Below are 16,079 nucleotides of genomic sequence, written 5' to 3' on the forward strand. Positions count from 1 at the left end.
GGAAAGCCCCTTCGGGGTAAAATTCAACGCGACGAGACGTACGTGTGGTGTGTAATTTTATCACACCTAGGGATCTCCCAAACCCATGTCGGGTCGGTATACACCTCCATGGCACAAAGAAAGCGGAACCCAGCAGAAAACTGACAACTGTCAACATTTTTGTCTCGCGCGGATTCCTCGCAGTCGCCTGTGGTTCTCTGATGGGATCATTTGAATGTTCACCGAGCTAATTGGCATTCTGGGTGAAGAACTGTGTGCCTCTTTGTCCCGACTCGAAGGGGAGGAAAATGCCTGAGGACATGTCCTCCGCATAGATTAAAGCGGATGATGTTTTTAAGATGTTTTCTAAGTCTGGCAGATCGGGATAGCGTCACCAGAACAGCCTGGATCGAGAAGGTTTAGGCGTTGTTTAACAACATTCACGAACGTCATGAATATCAATCGTGAATATTAATCAGGTGAGATGGAGAAAATTAACATAATAGCTGTCGCGCTGTTTCCGTTTTGAGTTGCTTTTTTGTTGCATGAGCTGCTTGTGCGGGGGCGAACAGGCCGCGGAAGAGAATAAAGCCGCGTTCTTTCGATGGAAATTTCAATTGTCGCGCTGTGTCAATTAGCATACCGAATTAGGCTCAGCCAACCGCACGGTTTGTACGATGACGGTGGTGTTTTTTTTTATATTGCAGCAATTCATCCTCTGTGGGAATGTGAGGCGGACAGTCGCTTTTCCGAACTGAACAACGGTATTTACATACATAGAGGCGTTGCCTTCTACACTGTACTAACCTGTATCCTTGCTTCGTTAAGTTTTGTCGTTCGCGCTAGTTCCTCTCTACAGTAGATATCGGGGTAGTGGGATTTCGCAAAGGCCGCTTCTAGTTCTGCTAACTGTTCCTGTAATTGGAAGGTCGATTGAGAGGGCGAAAAGCAAATTTTAGTTTTCGGTTCAGTTTGATGGTATTCTGTGAGGTTATGTAAATGAAGGTTAGTTTATTTGTTTGATATGATTTGGTGCAACGGGGTTAGATGTGTTTCAATACTTGACATAGAAATGTACAAACGTTTGTTTGCAAGTTTTTTTAACAGTTCAAAAGATTGGTTTTCCATAGCCTACTATGACCAATTTATTAAATATGAAAGATGACACTATGTATAGGCACAAATATTGTAAAGTAGTTCAAATCACAAAGATGGACAATTTTGACTCGATAGAATTTGGTACCTCAATGTTCAGTACAAATGGGGAAGGGGAGTTGGTCGTCTTCTACACAGGTTGCTTGGTAGTAGGTTGAATACGGTTGTTTGTTGGAACGGTTGTAGGTTGGTGCTAGGGTGGTTGTTACGAGAAAGACCGGTGGCTTCGATTCCATCGTAGATTTCCCTTTTGGCTTGACGGAAGTGTGGGAAGGACAGCTTTCTGTCAAAAGTCACACCGAGGATCCTTGGCTCATTTTCGAACGGTATGACAGGCTAGGGTGATTGGTCTCCAGGACGCACTGCTGTATCCCATCAGTAAATGGTGAAGGCGTGAGTTTGATGCTTCTACCGGCAACGACGATGAGGATGTCGTTTTAGGAAGGTTTTAGAAGATTGTGTTCATGCTTGTTAAGAACAGTGTGCCTACAAGGACCGAACCCCGAAGGACCCCGTTGGTGTCGGTGGTGTCTCCGTTGTAGACCCTGAATTTTCTGTTCTGTAGATAGTCTTTGATAAACTGTCCCGTGTTCCCTGAGTTTCTCAAGATTCCAGTTGTTTCAGAACACCGCTTCTCCGTACGGTGTTAAATGCTTCGGTGATATCAATGCACAGTGGTCCAGAATGCAAATTTAGCAGGAATTTTGAAATTTTACTAAAACTAAACAAGTTAGCCTTATTAAGTCTTTGGAGAAGTTTTCGTAGTTTATGAGCCCCCTCTTTTTGTAAAAACAACGGTTAGGGTGGTTCTAATTTTACCAAGAACAAAAATTTACTTTTTAATCATTCTAGCTAGAGCCAAACGACCTTCAACGAACGTAGAACGACAAATTTTGGAAAAGTTTGCTGAAGACATGTAAGCTCTATCTGTCATACTTTTTATTTTACAACAAATTTAAAGTCGGAGCTTAGGGTGTTTCTTAGAAATACAGTTTTATTCAAATAACTTTTGCTGTATTCATTTAAAGCTGAACTAGTCTTCAGACAACTTTAATATTGTTTCAAGGCGAATAATTTATTTCATGGCACCATATAACTAGTTCCGTTGAAAAGTTATGAGCACTTTTTCGCCAAAAATGGGGTTTTTGAGAATAACAATATCAATGTTTTGAACTATAAATAAGGTCATGATTAGAGTTAAAATTGAGCAAAAAATGGTGAATACGATATTTTTTTAAAATTTCACAAAATTGATTTAAAAAAATCTATTTTTGATATATTAAGTGCTTATATCTTCTGAACAATAAAAGCTAGAGTTGTGATGTATTAGAAGAAAATGTTCGTCTTCAAAAACTCTGAAAAACATCTGAAGGATAGGTTGAAAAAAAATGAAAGCTGAAAAAGTTATATTAAAAAAATGGTTTTCCATGTATTGACTCTTTGTAATATGTTTCAATTACTTTCACGGTGAACAATATAAAAAATGTAGTTTCGTTTTCATGATAAAATATTGCACTTTACAATACTTTTCTATTATTTTAAATAGTGGGTAGGGTGGTTCTAATTTTTTTAAATTCAGAATATTAACTTGTTAATGGTTCGAGATAGAGTTTCTCTGTCTTTCGGAAAATTGAAGAAAATGAAATTTTAAAAAAACTTTGTCGAAGACACTGAAACTCTATGTCGTGTACTTTTCATTTTTCAAGAAATTTACCAAAAAAATTTAGGGTGCTTCTTAAAAAAATAGTTTTCTTTATATAAGTTTTGCAGTTTTGAGTTTTCATTAGGGTCACTTTACTTTCAGATATTTTGAAGGAGAACAATGTGTCTTAATATATTGAACCTTTAGCTTCACTCGTTAGAAAGTTATATATACTTTTTATTAAAAATTAACTATTTTTTGAGTAAATATTGCAATATATATCGTATTTGCCATTTTTTGGTGATCTATACTACAAAGCATGGTATTTCATATGAAAGCAACGGTATTTAACGTTCAGTGTCCGAATCGAAGATAATTATATTTGAAAAAGTTATATTTTTTATATAAGTTCTTATAACTTTAAAACCCCTGGGCTTGGGTGATGAGCCTGATGGGTGCGTACTCTTGCTTGGTCGATAAGAGTGGGAGATCCGAGCGAGTGCTGGTTCATTGATATCTGAATCTCATGAGTAATAATCATTCGATCGAGTGTTTTGGCGGACGGCTGATATGGATGTTTCTACTTTCAAATGGAGGAACATACTGGTTCGGTTGTTCGAGGACTCATTTGATCTTGAGCATAGTGATCGAGTCATTCGATTCGGATCAATGGACTGTCATCTATAAGAGATGATCAGACTGAAGGTGGGTGTTTTTATCTCTAAAATTGCTCTGGCTCGTGAAGATGGCGAGTAACACTCGTCTATAACGAATCAGATTCGCTGTTTTCAGAAACAGAGATGACAATCTCTTATGGATGGAACCTTCTCTTAAACATACTGTTCAGCCACTAGTTAAGCTCAACTAGATCAACTTAATAAACTGAAACACGTAGTTTTTGAAGAAATCCAATCCACGTGAACTCCATCACCAAACACCTAAAACTAGTTTAGATGCATGTACTATCTATTTCTTTATCGCTCTCGCAGGTTGATGGGATTGACGATATTGTAAACATCATCAAGTCACAATAGATTCAATATAGTTATCTAAATATAAGGACCTTCGCTCGTTTTAGTTTCTATTTTCTACTACTAGAGATTAATTAGTTCTCATGTTAATAATCCACCAATCATTATGAATACTCAGAATTTTATTTATATAAGAAGCCCGCTTCAAGATGTTGATTACAATACGGCTCGATAGTAGTGTATCGAGGAGGCCGGGAGGGCTGATATGAGCCTTTTTCCTGTTCTATACCTTTCCTCTATTTACCCCCTCATAGCCGACAACCAACCAGTAACAAATAGATAATTGAGAAAGGATGTGCTATGTGTGGTGGTTGGCTATTCAAGTATTGGTAGAATTTGAAGTACTAATGTATGTCTTTCATGTGATGATCATAAATTCAGCTGTATCATGTACCTATCTAATCTATTACGTCTCTCATATATTGTCTTTTATTTCTTCTTTTCAAATCCTATACTTCCATTTTACACCCGCCTTCAGCTGGGTCAGCAAAGATGGTGATAGTGAACGTCTTAACACTCACACATTCTCAAACGCGGTCTCAAGCGCAAACCTACAAAAATGCCCTCGCGCACGCGATTACGAATTGATCACGTCCGGAAGTCTATCCTTGATCCTAGAAGACTAGGTCCATGCCTTCAACTGGACCAATTAAGAAAATACGTCATACCTGTTAGACAACACGTCTCATGGCGACATGACCGGGAACCCTATCGATATAAACGATCTCACTCTCTGCAAGAATTCAAACCGCGCACTGAAAATTTAATATCAGACTCACGGTTCGCGCAACCATTCAAGAACACACGTTACAAAATCACGTCAGCGCACAAACGTTAGAGCCCCTCGCGATTTTCCAAGCAACCTACGAACTCGCAAACATGATTACACCCCGGTGATAAGGTGAAAATCTCAGCACTCATAAACCTACCAACACGATCTCAAGTGTCAGCCTACAAACTCCCGCGCTCGCGCTATCATGAATCGGGATCGTCCGGAAGTATCTATCCTCGGTACAAACAATCTAGGTCCTTGTTAATTATTAAAAAAAATAATAATATTGAAAATAAACTCCCATATCCACTAGACAAAACGTTCCTTGGCGACATGACCGGAAACTCTAGTGATATGGGGCAACTCTCTCCCTGTCAGAATGTGATCCGTACACCGAAAGCTAAATATCAGAATGACGGCCCGCAAACGGCGCGCGATCATGAATCGGTCACGTCCGGATATCTTTAGCCTTCATTCTAGCAATTTAGGTCCATACATTTAGTTGGACCGATCAAAAAAATAAATAAATCTCATATCCACTAGACCACGCGTTCTACGGTGACATGAATGGGAATTCTAATGATATATAAGAACCCACTTTCTTCTGGAATCTGAACCGTACACAAAAAATTAAGTATCAGATTCACGGTCCGCGCGCGATCATTCTAGAACACACGCGAATAAGCGAAAGGCACACGGTTATGAAATAGAATTTATACACGCGAAGTGCATACACGTTAGCACACGCGACATACAAACGCACACGCGATCGAGTACGTTAACGTACAAATGTTCGAGCCCCGTCGCGATGATACACGCGATCGCGAGTCCCTACGCCCGCACAGACCTGAACCGTACAATGAATATCACATTCAGAATCACGGCCCGCTACAATTGGCCTAATGCAGTGTTTTAGTGGGCGACATTGCCTGTCTCGTCTGCAAATTGTAGTATGTGATTCTGACGGGGAGCCCTTCCGAGAACCTACACGGAAAACCCCGCAATCACAAAAAATGAATATTACAATTTTTGATTTTTGTCTTGACTGTTTCAACTAAAAATTGTTGATTTAACTAACTGTCCTGTTGATTTTCGCATCATCAATTGGCTGAATAAATTAGTTGTTTTTGAAAGCTGTCAGTTTTCAGAAAATAAAGACAGCAAAAAGGAAACAAAAATTTGCAAATTTTATTTAACCATTTCTTTAGTTGAAAAGGATACGTCAGTTTTCTCGCTATGTTCATTTTGTAAAATTTTTGAGGCTAACATAAAAGAGCTTGATTTTGAAGTTTAGATTAATAAACCAGTTATAATACTTAGAAGTGCCTACCTAATTTAGTGATATATATGTGAATTTATGGATGTATTTTTATATAATACATCAGGTAGACAACAAATTGCATGATTCGACTGATGTTCGAACGTGAGCAAATCTTCTGGAACCAGGTGTGTATGTTTCATGTGTTTTTACAAATCAGCCATCCAATTTTCTCACATGTTAACACATGTTAGACATTAGAATAGGACATTAGTCTCCATCAGTAAATTGATCTGTATATTCTATCATTGCATAAATAATTGTTCCATGCAAATAGAGAATCTAGTGGAACATGGAACCATAATTCGTATAGAAAGTCAATGCTATATATTTTTTTATAAAATAGAATAATTGTAAACGTATTGGCGCTGAACAGTGTTAATATTTATATTTTCTAGTGATACAACGCGTTTGGATAAATCAAGCCATTGATATGATAGCAATAAACTTCTTCGAAGATAATTTGGCTTTTTATTACTGGGTAACAAATCCTCCTTATAATTAACAAAATCGTTAGCTGTTACAACTGGTTGGGATATTTTTCAATAATACAATTGATTGAAACAACCATCTTGGTTTTTAGTTTCAACACGCACCAATCTTGAAATCAACAATTATATTAGTTGTTAAAACTGTTTGGGAATTATTCCAATATTACAATTGACTGAAACAACCATCTCGGTTTTAAGTTTCAACTCGCACCAATCTTGAAATCGACAATTATATTAGTTGTTACAGCTATTTGATGAGCTGATTCGGATGGTGTGTGTCTTTGCTAACTGACAGCATCACATTTTCAACTAGATGATTTAGTTGTTTCAACAACTGTTTTGTTCATTCAAAAACAAAAATGAAAGTTTAGAAAAATCAACAATCGTTTAGCTGTACCAAATTTTAACCAATCGATTTCAGAAATTCGACTAATATATTAGTTGCTATGCGATCGGGAGCGTTTCCGTGTAGCTCTACAGCTCCAGTAGGACAACTCTTGAAACAAAAAAAAGAAATTTATAACAAGTAACAATGCGAGATATAGTTTTGAAATATTTCTGTTATGTGTTTCTGATCGGGAAGTGGGTGCAGTTGAACACATGCAGATGTACATATGCAGAAGCAGGCGCAAATGCACATGGAGATTCAAATATAGCTATACATACAGATGTGTATGCAGATACATATACAGATGCATATGCAGTTGTTCGTGTAAATGCAAATGAATACAGATGGACACAAGTGCAAATGCATAGCCAGCAAATTCACATGCAGATCTGGATACAGATGCACATGCAGATCAGATGCACACAGGTGTGCATAAAGATGCATACGCAGATGTAGATGCACATCCAATACCGCACTTTTTTAGTTCCGTTTACGGTCCCAAATGATTGTAAATTTTGGGTGCGATTTATTCCTTCATGATGCACTACATCACGTTTAGGAATGAATATGGGAAACATAACTTTTTACATTTCCGTTCGTACTGATCGCTATTTCAATCTTTGAAATCCCAAAACAATGAAAGTGTGGTCCATAATGAGTAAACTTTGCCAAATCAGTAACTTTCTAATCAATCATCGATTTTTTTATTGATCTAGAATGTAAATTTATTGAGCAATAAATACATTTAACTAAAATTTTAATTTGTCCTACTCAGCATCAACAAATTGACTAGCTGTAACAACTAGCGGGGACTAAATTAATAAAACAATTGATTGAAATAACCAACCTGGCTGTACATTTCAACTGGCACCTTTCTTAAAACCAACAACAATATTAGTTGTTACTACTAATTTATTAAGCTGATTCAGATGTTGCGCATCTTTGCCAACTGACAGCATCATATTTTCAACCAGTTATTTTAGCTGATCCAGCCACTGTTTTTTATCACAAAAACAAAAATGACGGATTAGAAAAATCAACAATCGATCACCTGTACCAAATATTAACTAATCCATTTCAAAATTACGACTAATAATTTCGTTGCTATACCATTGGGAGCGTTTCCGTGTACAGGGCAGCTGCATATCAATATGATGTTGCGTAATCGGATTCACAAAGATCACACGAATAATACTCAGCGCGCTGAATAGTAGCCATGTGATAATTGAGTTTGCAATGTCCAGTCAGTGTTTAAAATACTACAGTTGTGCTTGGAGAAATGCAACAAATTCTTTGACATTTTCGGACTTATATCCGGCAGAAAAGTTTTTGTTTGAACGCAAGTTTGCAAGCTACGCCAATGTTTGGCAAGTTCAGATGCAGCCCAAGAGCGAATCTTGTGCTTTATCCAACTTTTCGACAGTGGTAGAACTGGTTCTGGACCAACGAAGTCAGTCGCAGCACAAGCTCTAGCCAATACGTCTGCCCATTCACTTCCAGTAATATCGGAATGACCAGGTCCTACCCATAGAAGGTAGATAGCATTTGAAAGGCTATGTTGTTCGATTTGAGTTTGACATGCGATTACTAAACTCGATCTCGAGTCTGCCGAATTAAGTGCTTTCAGGGCAGCCTGGCTGTCAGACCAAAAATAGATTCTTTTACCGAGATTTCCCTATTGAAGTGATGATTGTACGCCGCAAAGATTTCTGCTTGGAATACGGTACAGTATCTACCCGGCGAATGAGATTTCATGACAATAGACATCAGCACCGGCTCGGTCCTCGAACAAAGAACCGTCAGTATAACAAACTACGTATTCTTCAAGTTGTCGCTCCATCCAGCCAAAAAGCCATTCCTCGCGAAGAGGAATTCTCACATTGAAAGTTCTAAAAGAAAAACTACATGTGAGTGTAAAGTCACTGGGAGCAAGTGTATACTCAATGAGTATTACTCATCGCAAGTAATCATTTGGGCCCACAGTCTTGTGTGGCTAGTTGCACGATCTATTTGGTTACTGTTCCGGAGCCTAGTAACCTTAAGACGGTATCCACAAGAAAATGATTATTGTGTCAGAAACACATGTAGCGGTTTTATGTTCAAGAGTGCCTCTAGAGCAGCAGTAGGTGTTGTCGAGAACGCACCAGTCATCGCCATCAAGACCATCCTCTGAAGCTGGTTTAACTTTGATTGGTTTGTCATGACTTCTCCCTTCTGCCACCAAACAAGGCACCCGTATGCCAGTTATGGTCCAACAATTGCTGTGTAGATCCATTGAATGTACTTGGGTTTGAGTCGCCAAGATTTGCCGAAAGCCCGTCTACATTGGCCGAAGGCCATGCAAGTTTTCTTGAACCTGAAATCGATGTGAACTGTCCAATTAAGGTTTGAGTCAAGAATTACCCCAATGTACTAAACTTGATCTGCGATAATAATTTCAGAGTCAAAGAACAGCAATGATCGAGCTCTGGTTGTAATCCTTCGTTGCGTGAAAAGCGGTAGTCCAACATGAAGACACCATTGCTGAACAACACATAAGGCTTGTTGCATCAAATCAACAAGTGTGTTAATGCAAATACCGGTAATCATTATGTGATAATCATCGGCGAAACCATACATCGGAAACCCAAGCTCATTAAGTTTCCTCAACAAGCCGTCGGCGACAAGGTTCCATAGGAGTGGTGACAGAACACCGCCTTGAGGACATCCACAGACACTCAGTTTCCTTATCTCTTAACAATGAGCACAGATGTCGTTTGCTAAGCATTCCGTGTATCCAGTTCGTGATATTTAAAGGAAGCATGACCTCGTGCTGCTTCCAAAATGGATTCGAAAGACACGTTGTCAAAAGCACCTTCAATATCGAGAAAAACTCCTAAATTTAATTGCTTTACAATATCGTCTAAATGTTTCAAAGGTTTTCTTCCATTTAATTCCATTATGTTTTTTCTAAGGCTAATAAATTTATTATGCTCACTTGGCTTGGTTGCCATTTTCACAATATATACGCAAACGGAGGTCTTAGTGGAATGTACGTAATGTTTCAAAAGTTTTCTTCCATTTAATTCCACTATGTTTATGGAATTAAATGGAAGAAAACCTTTGAAACATTACGTACATTCCACTAAGACCTCCGTTCGCGTATATATTGTGAGTATCGCCTTGATGGCAAAGAGAAAGTTACAGGAAATGTTATGGGCCTCTTGAAAAACTTATTGGTGTTGTTGGAGAAATGCGGATAACTTCTGAAAAAGTCGTAATAAAATAAAAGAATTGTGTTGTTAAAACAAAATTTAAAATATCACATATTTCAGAAAATTTGTGTTATGAGCATTTTGCTCTAAAATGGCGTTTTATTCAAAAAGAAAATTGTATTTTTGACTATAAATAGTATGAATTATAAAAAAAATATTTCAAAAGTTGTTGTTAGGAAAACTTTCTCAATGATCCAAATACACTGAAAAAAATTCTTTTACATCTTTAAAACGATAAACATTAGGTTTTTCACATTTTATGATGAGGTAACGCAAATAACTTTTGAAAAAGGGCATGATCACACGTATTAACTGTTTTTGTTGGACCAAAACTATCAACAAATATCTAGAAAACTATCGCATTTTGGAAGATTTTTGTTAAATGTATTTTGAATTAAAATGATACTTAGAACTATATTCTGTAACAAAATTACAGATTTGTATGTCAGTTAGTATGAAATTTAAAAACATGTATAAAGTTGGATAAGTTCTCCATCATACAATTACATTTAAAATGTTTCTCTTCTCTTTAGGTTTTTGTTGACAAAATTTTAAAAAATAGAAGAAAATGGGTTTTTTGCTAATTAAATTTTTAACACAAATATTTGTTTTTGTGAAAAATGACATATTCGTACATAAATATTTATTCCCTGAAACTCGTTCTCAGAAAGTTTTGCTGTATAAAATACTGTAATCGAACCAAAAAATTTTGAAATGAATGCACGTAGAAATGTTTACGCCCTTTTGAAAAATTGCTCTTGTATCAAAATATTGCAAGTTTCAGAGAAAATCATGGAGATTCATAAACCGAACACAACTTCAAAGTTTCTTTCGAATCGACGATGGGCATATTTTCTGGTCGGTCGTTTTCTCATGGAATCCCTCTAATGAGAGAGTGGAGAACTATGTCGAAATAATTCACTTTTTGTCCCTTTTAACTTGCTGGGATGCGGAATGCGAGTGTATACCGCCGAAGTTGGCCATGTTTCACAGAGGGCTGCGAAAACATCGACCTAAGGCGACGAAAGCGTGGACTACTATGTCTTTGCTTCTAATATTTCATTATCCTCTAAATTGCTATTGCAATGTTCCGGGATTGAGAAATTTTGGTTGTAGACATTTTGACTTAACGTCTATAGTTGCGGAGAAGTTGGTTGCACCATAATGATGGAGCTAAGTCGAAACGTTAATCCTAACTTAATCCGTTAATCCTTACTGAATGTTTCAAAATGTTTCTAAGTAACCTAATACATGTTCGATAAACCTTAGTCCGAGTTTTACGTCAATTGTCATACAGAATACAATCGTTTAAAAGAGTTAAAGAAGTTTCACGCAGCAGAGTCTGCTTTTTAACTTCAACTTTTAACTGTTAATGGATTTATTAGGATGGTAGACTCACAGAATGGAATATCTGATGATAAACAGGTTTCCTGCCACTTACATATGAGTACGTTCTTATTACGACATAACGATGTACACAATTGATAACAACTAGTTATCTATAAAATATGTATTACAAATCATAAAAATGAGCATCCGCAGGCAGAATACTTATCACCAGTAAGCCGCAACAAATCACATCAATCTGCACACCATCAGGCGCACACAGTCGTCTTACCTGAGTAAATGTGGTCCGGTGCCTTCTCCGCGCCGGCGTCGGACAGGATGCCGTGGTGGGCGTGTGGCCGGCATGCTGAGGCAGGGATGAGATTCCACTTCCGGGCGACGAGATGCCACCGGACACCGACGACAGTCCACCGTTTGGTTCGGGTTTTAGTTTTTTAAAAGCACCTTCCGCTGGTTGATCATCATCATCATCAGTTTTTTTGGTGGGAAGAAAGACGAAAAAGAAATGTTGTTAGGGTGGAGGGGAAATTTTAAACCTAAGTGCAAAAGTTACGGAAATGACAAGTTAGAAAAAGAGCAGAAATAAGATCCCATCTATACATCCGATAAAGTGTGACAACTCTTCTGGAAGCCGGTTGTTTGGTGTAGGTACGTACGAGTCAAGTGCATTTTCAATTTGTACTTTTCGCAGCAGGTCGTCGAGATGATTCACTTCACTTTCGTTCGGGTTCTCTCGAACATACAGGACCGGTTGGAAAAGGGGGGGAGAAGTGACATACATTAGTACGAACTGAAATTCGATGACCGAGTAAGGGTTTGTAGTAGATCTATTAATGATGGGTGTACCATATGGATGATAAATAATAAAATAGGGGTTGCGAAATGTTGTCGACAGATTTATCCTTTAATGAAGTTGAGATAAGAATGCTTTGAAGTGGCTTCTTCTAGGCAGTCAATTTAAATTTAATCGAGATTACTCAACCGATATACCCAATTTTCGATGACGTTCCCGATTTAGGTTTAGATTATCATTGCGTCATTCGAAGGCATATTTTTTCAGATTTTGAAATTTTATTAATGTCTACAATTTTACAATGAACAATCATACGTTTGTATACGGCACCAATGCCATTTTGACATAGACACTATTGAAAAAGTAGTCGCTGATAACATACAATAACATCTGATCGGCAATTAACCAGACAGAAATGGATCGAAGTAAGCTGCGTTTGCAAGTGGATAGAAATAATATCGACAGTCCGTTTGATATTTTCATATTTTTCGAGTTTTTTTTGCAGAAGCGGTAGTAATTATTATTTTTGCAATTTTTAGTTAGATATTGTCGTTGTAGTACAGTGCTGTGTTTACTTTTATAGCCGTTGTGAACGTACTCTGAAAGATGACGTCCTTTTCCTTCGATCAGATGAGAGCCCTCTAATCGAAATGGGGTTATTGCGAGTGGAACATCACAAAGATACAAAATAAATACTGTTTTAAAAGATGGAAAGAACAAAAGGAAACAATTTCACATTTTCAGACCATGACCGACTAATGTTAGATTTATTTCTAATCTACATCATTTGCGGCATTTTTTCTGGCATGACATGGCATCATCAACGCCCAACTAACACTCATCGAAACACACCAAAACGGAACGGGGAGGCATACATCGATTGGCGGCCCGGTGCCTTGGAGTCTGTTGGTTGCTGCGCGATCTGATCGGGGATAATCGTGCAATCAATTGGCGGTATCTATTTAAATACTACTAATTACTAAATTAATTGTAATTAGATAGATCATTATCGACGCTGATGATTACATAGTAATAGGCTAAACCTAAATTCGGTGTGCTGCCCGCTGCCAGCAAACGGTGGTCTTCGGGGTTCCGTATATGAACCCATGCACGTGATTTCTCGCTAATGGCCCTGTTTCAATCTATAGCCTGACTACTAATGATATTCGTCGTCAGCAAATACACACACATACATACACACGCGTGTATGTAGAGCGGGATCCTACCGAGCAACATAATGTATGGGTAAAGGAAATAATTGAAGCACAACGGCTTTTTTCTATTTTCGCGACATGGAGACAAAAATGCACCATAATAAAAAAAAGATAAAAGCTACATATAAAGTTTGTTTGTCAATTCATAAAGTTGTTATCAAAAGCTTTTTAGCTCTTTATTACAGCGTTTCTTCGTTAAGGGACTGACTATACATAAAGAGCTCTTCGGGCATCGGAGCCGCAAGGACCATGCCGCCTATGGCAATGCTGATGATGCTGGTTAGTCTGCTGGTAGGGATAACGGTGGAGTCGGAGAACCGTTTTCGGGATAAAAGCCTGACTTTGTTTTCCTTCTTTACTCTTTAATGGAACCGGCTTCACTCTGTAGCCTGTATAGTCGGGGGCAGTGCAAGTGACACTAGGATGGATAAACGCACTTTCCATTTAGCCGGTGCTGTGATGCTTTTGTTGTTTCATTATGTCCTTTCCGTGAATTCCGTGTCACTTTTTTGTGTATGTGCGCTTGTTGTTTTGGACAATGATGGTGGCTTTCAGAGGAGTAATCATATTCGTGGTCGTTTGATGGAACCATACACTCATCGTCCAGGCAACTGCATGCTGTTTGAAAGAGGATACATATTGATGGGGTTCCCTTTATGAGTCAAATTTCAACAAGAAAGTTTGGATAGTAATACGTTTGGCTTTTTTTTCAAAATTAAAAAATAGAGCAATGCTATTTCGACGATATGGTCTTTAAATCAATTTTTAGTGTTCTCTTAGTTTATCCAACACAAACTTTATTGCAGTGAGAACATGATCTTTTTTATATTCCAGATTTGTGTAGTGTTTCTTTCGGATCTTTTATGGAGCCTAGTAAAAATTATAGTAAGTAGTTTCTACTACTGATAATAACATACTAAAATTGCTTAATTGTGGATAAATTTTATTTTGGTTGAAATCTGCTGCTATTATTTTAAAACTTTCAATTATTGTGCAAAATTGTTTGTTAAACATCTTTCATTTTTTTATCAATTATTGATTGAATAGTTTGCGTGGATTCCCATGGAGCCTGCCAATGTTGAAAATGAATTCTGTTTCTTTAGTTTTTACTTGTATATTGTGCGTAGGCAAATGACCTTGATTCCTATTTCTGATGTGGCATGCATATGTATAAAAATAGTCCCACTTTGGAGAAACAGTGTTAGCTCTAATTATTTTCTTGTCTACTCATCTGTTCGTAAGGTGAAAATATAACTGAGGAATTCGATTATTATTATTAATTTACAAGTTACAATTTTCTCTAGTTACCAAAATGAATATTCAAGAGCTCCAAGTATTTAGGGGTACTTGAAAATGCAACGTATTCTAGCCTACACGTTTACAAGGTGTAGAAGACACTTAATTGGAATGAGTGGAGAAATATCTAAAATGCCATTTGCTAATCACTCGCATCGTGTTCCGCCATGATGAAGGATGAAACCAATGTCAAGGTTTTCACCATGGATAGGAATATATAAGTGTGAAATCCAAGTTTGCCGTTGCAAAGAATGTCGAAATTGGCTTCTGATCAGGCAGGCGATTTATAGATGCGGAAAATAGGCTCAACTCCTATTTTCACGATCAGGCTTCTTGCTACTATTACTGGTTCTGTGACTTCACCCGAAGTTTGCGTTAACACAACTTTAAGAATTTTTCACTTTAAATGATTCTGATCATGTCGTAATCAAGACGACATCAATATTCTGAAAAAAACATGTTTTTTGGTTGACTCTCGTGGGGAATTGGTTAAAGACTATCCTCGACAATATTATCAGACAACTGAGAGTAACAATTTTTTTTTATTTAAGTAGATTCTTTCACAGATCCTATTTTTTATGGAATTGATTCTTTTTATATCATTGGACTTACGAATTGAAAATATATACTGATTTTTCTAATTTGGAAGAATTCCTAGATCCCTGAAACGATGGTGAAAATGTAAAGTGTGTGCAAAAACTACTAACTTCACTACAAAGCAAGAATAAGAACCATAGCTCTATTGACTTTCAGCAATCTTGCAAAACCGTTGGGACTTCATAAGATTACTTAGATTAAGCAAATATTATATGTAAACATTTGAAGGTTTTATTTCGGAATTCATGGGTTTTTGGACAATGCCATTTATATTTCAATGATTTAATCCACTAATGGAAACTACCCAGAATTTAATCTACTGAGGGAAACTGCTCAGAAATTGTTCACTAATCGAAAGAAAACCACTTTACACTGACTACTGAAAGCTTTTAATTTATGTAAATTTTGTTAAATGTAATATTGATGACACCACCAAAATAACTGGAAACTATAAGTATGGGTGAGCTTAATAATTTCAGCATCACTTGCTTTGGACACATGGAAGAGAATCGCACATTTCTCCTTTACCAAAGAGGCCTTCTTTTAGAGTTGTTTGTTTTTAAATTACAGCAAACTATCCGTTTCCTGTGAGTCATTTGAAAAACTTTTGTCAATTTGTTAAACAAATATGTTGCTTCTTGAAGAAAGTTATATTGTTTGTCTGATTACAGGTTTGTTTTACCACAATCTGGGAAATAGTTTCAATTAAAATTGTTGCACCTAACGCATCAAAGTTGTACGGATAACGAAGACGAAAATATCGGTATTCAAATCGAAATGAGAAGATTAGAGCGCAATTCCG

The 16,079-nt window shown here is 37.2% G+C and overlaps 1 protein-coding gene across 1 annotated transcript in view; it reads right to left on the reverse strand.

The window, feature by feature from the left end:
* LOC131686004 (homeobox protein unc-42) overlaps positions 1-16,079 on the reverse strand; it is a 136,697-nt gene that overhangs the window by 85,018 nt on the left and 35,600 nt on the right. Inside the window, exons 2-3 of the mRNA XM_058970099.1 lie at positions 11,649-11,827; positions 787-894 (exon numbers count right to left, since the gene is read on the reverse strand). Of these exons, the coding sequence (XP_058826082.1) occupies positions 787-894; positions 11,649-11,827 (287 nt within the window). The remainder of the gene's footprint in view (positions 1-786; positions 895-11,648; positions 11,828-16,079) is intronic.

This window comes from Topomyia yanbarensis, chromosome 2 (genome assembly GCF_030247195.1).
Source record: "Topomyia yanbarensis strain Yona2022 chromosome 2, ASM3024719v1, whole genome shotgun sequence".
In the NCBI taxonomy this organism is placed as follows: Eukaryota; Metazoa; Arthropoda; class Insecta; order Diptera; family Culicidae; genus Topomyia; species Topomyia yanbarensis.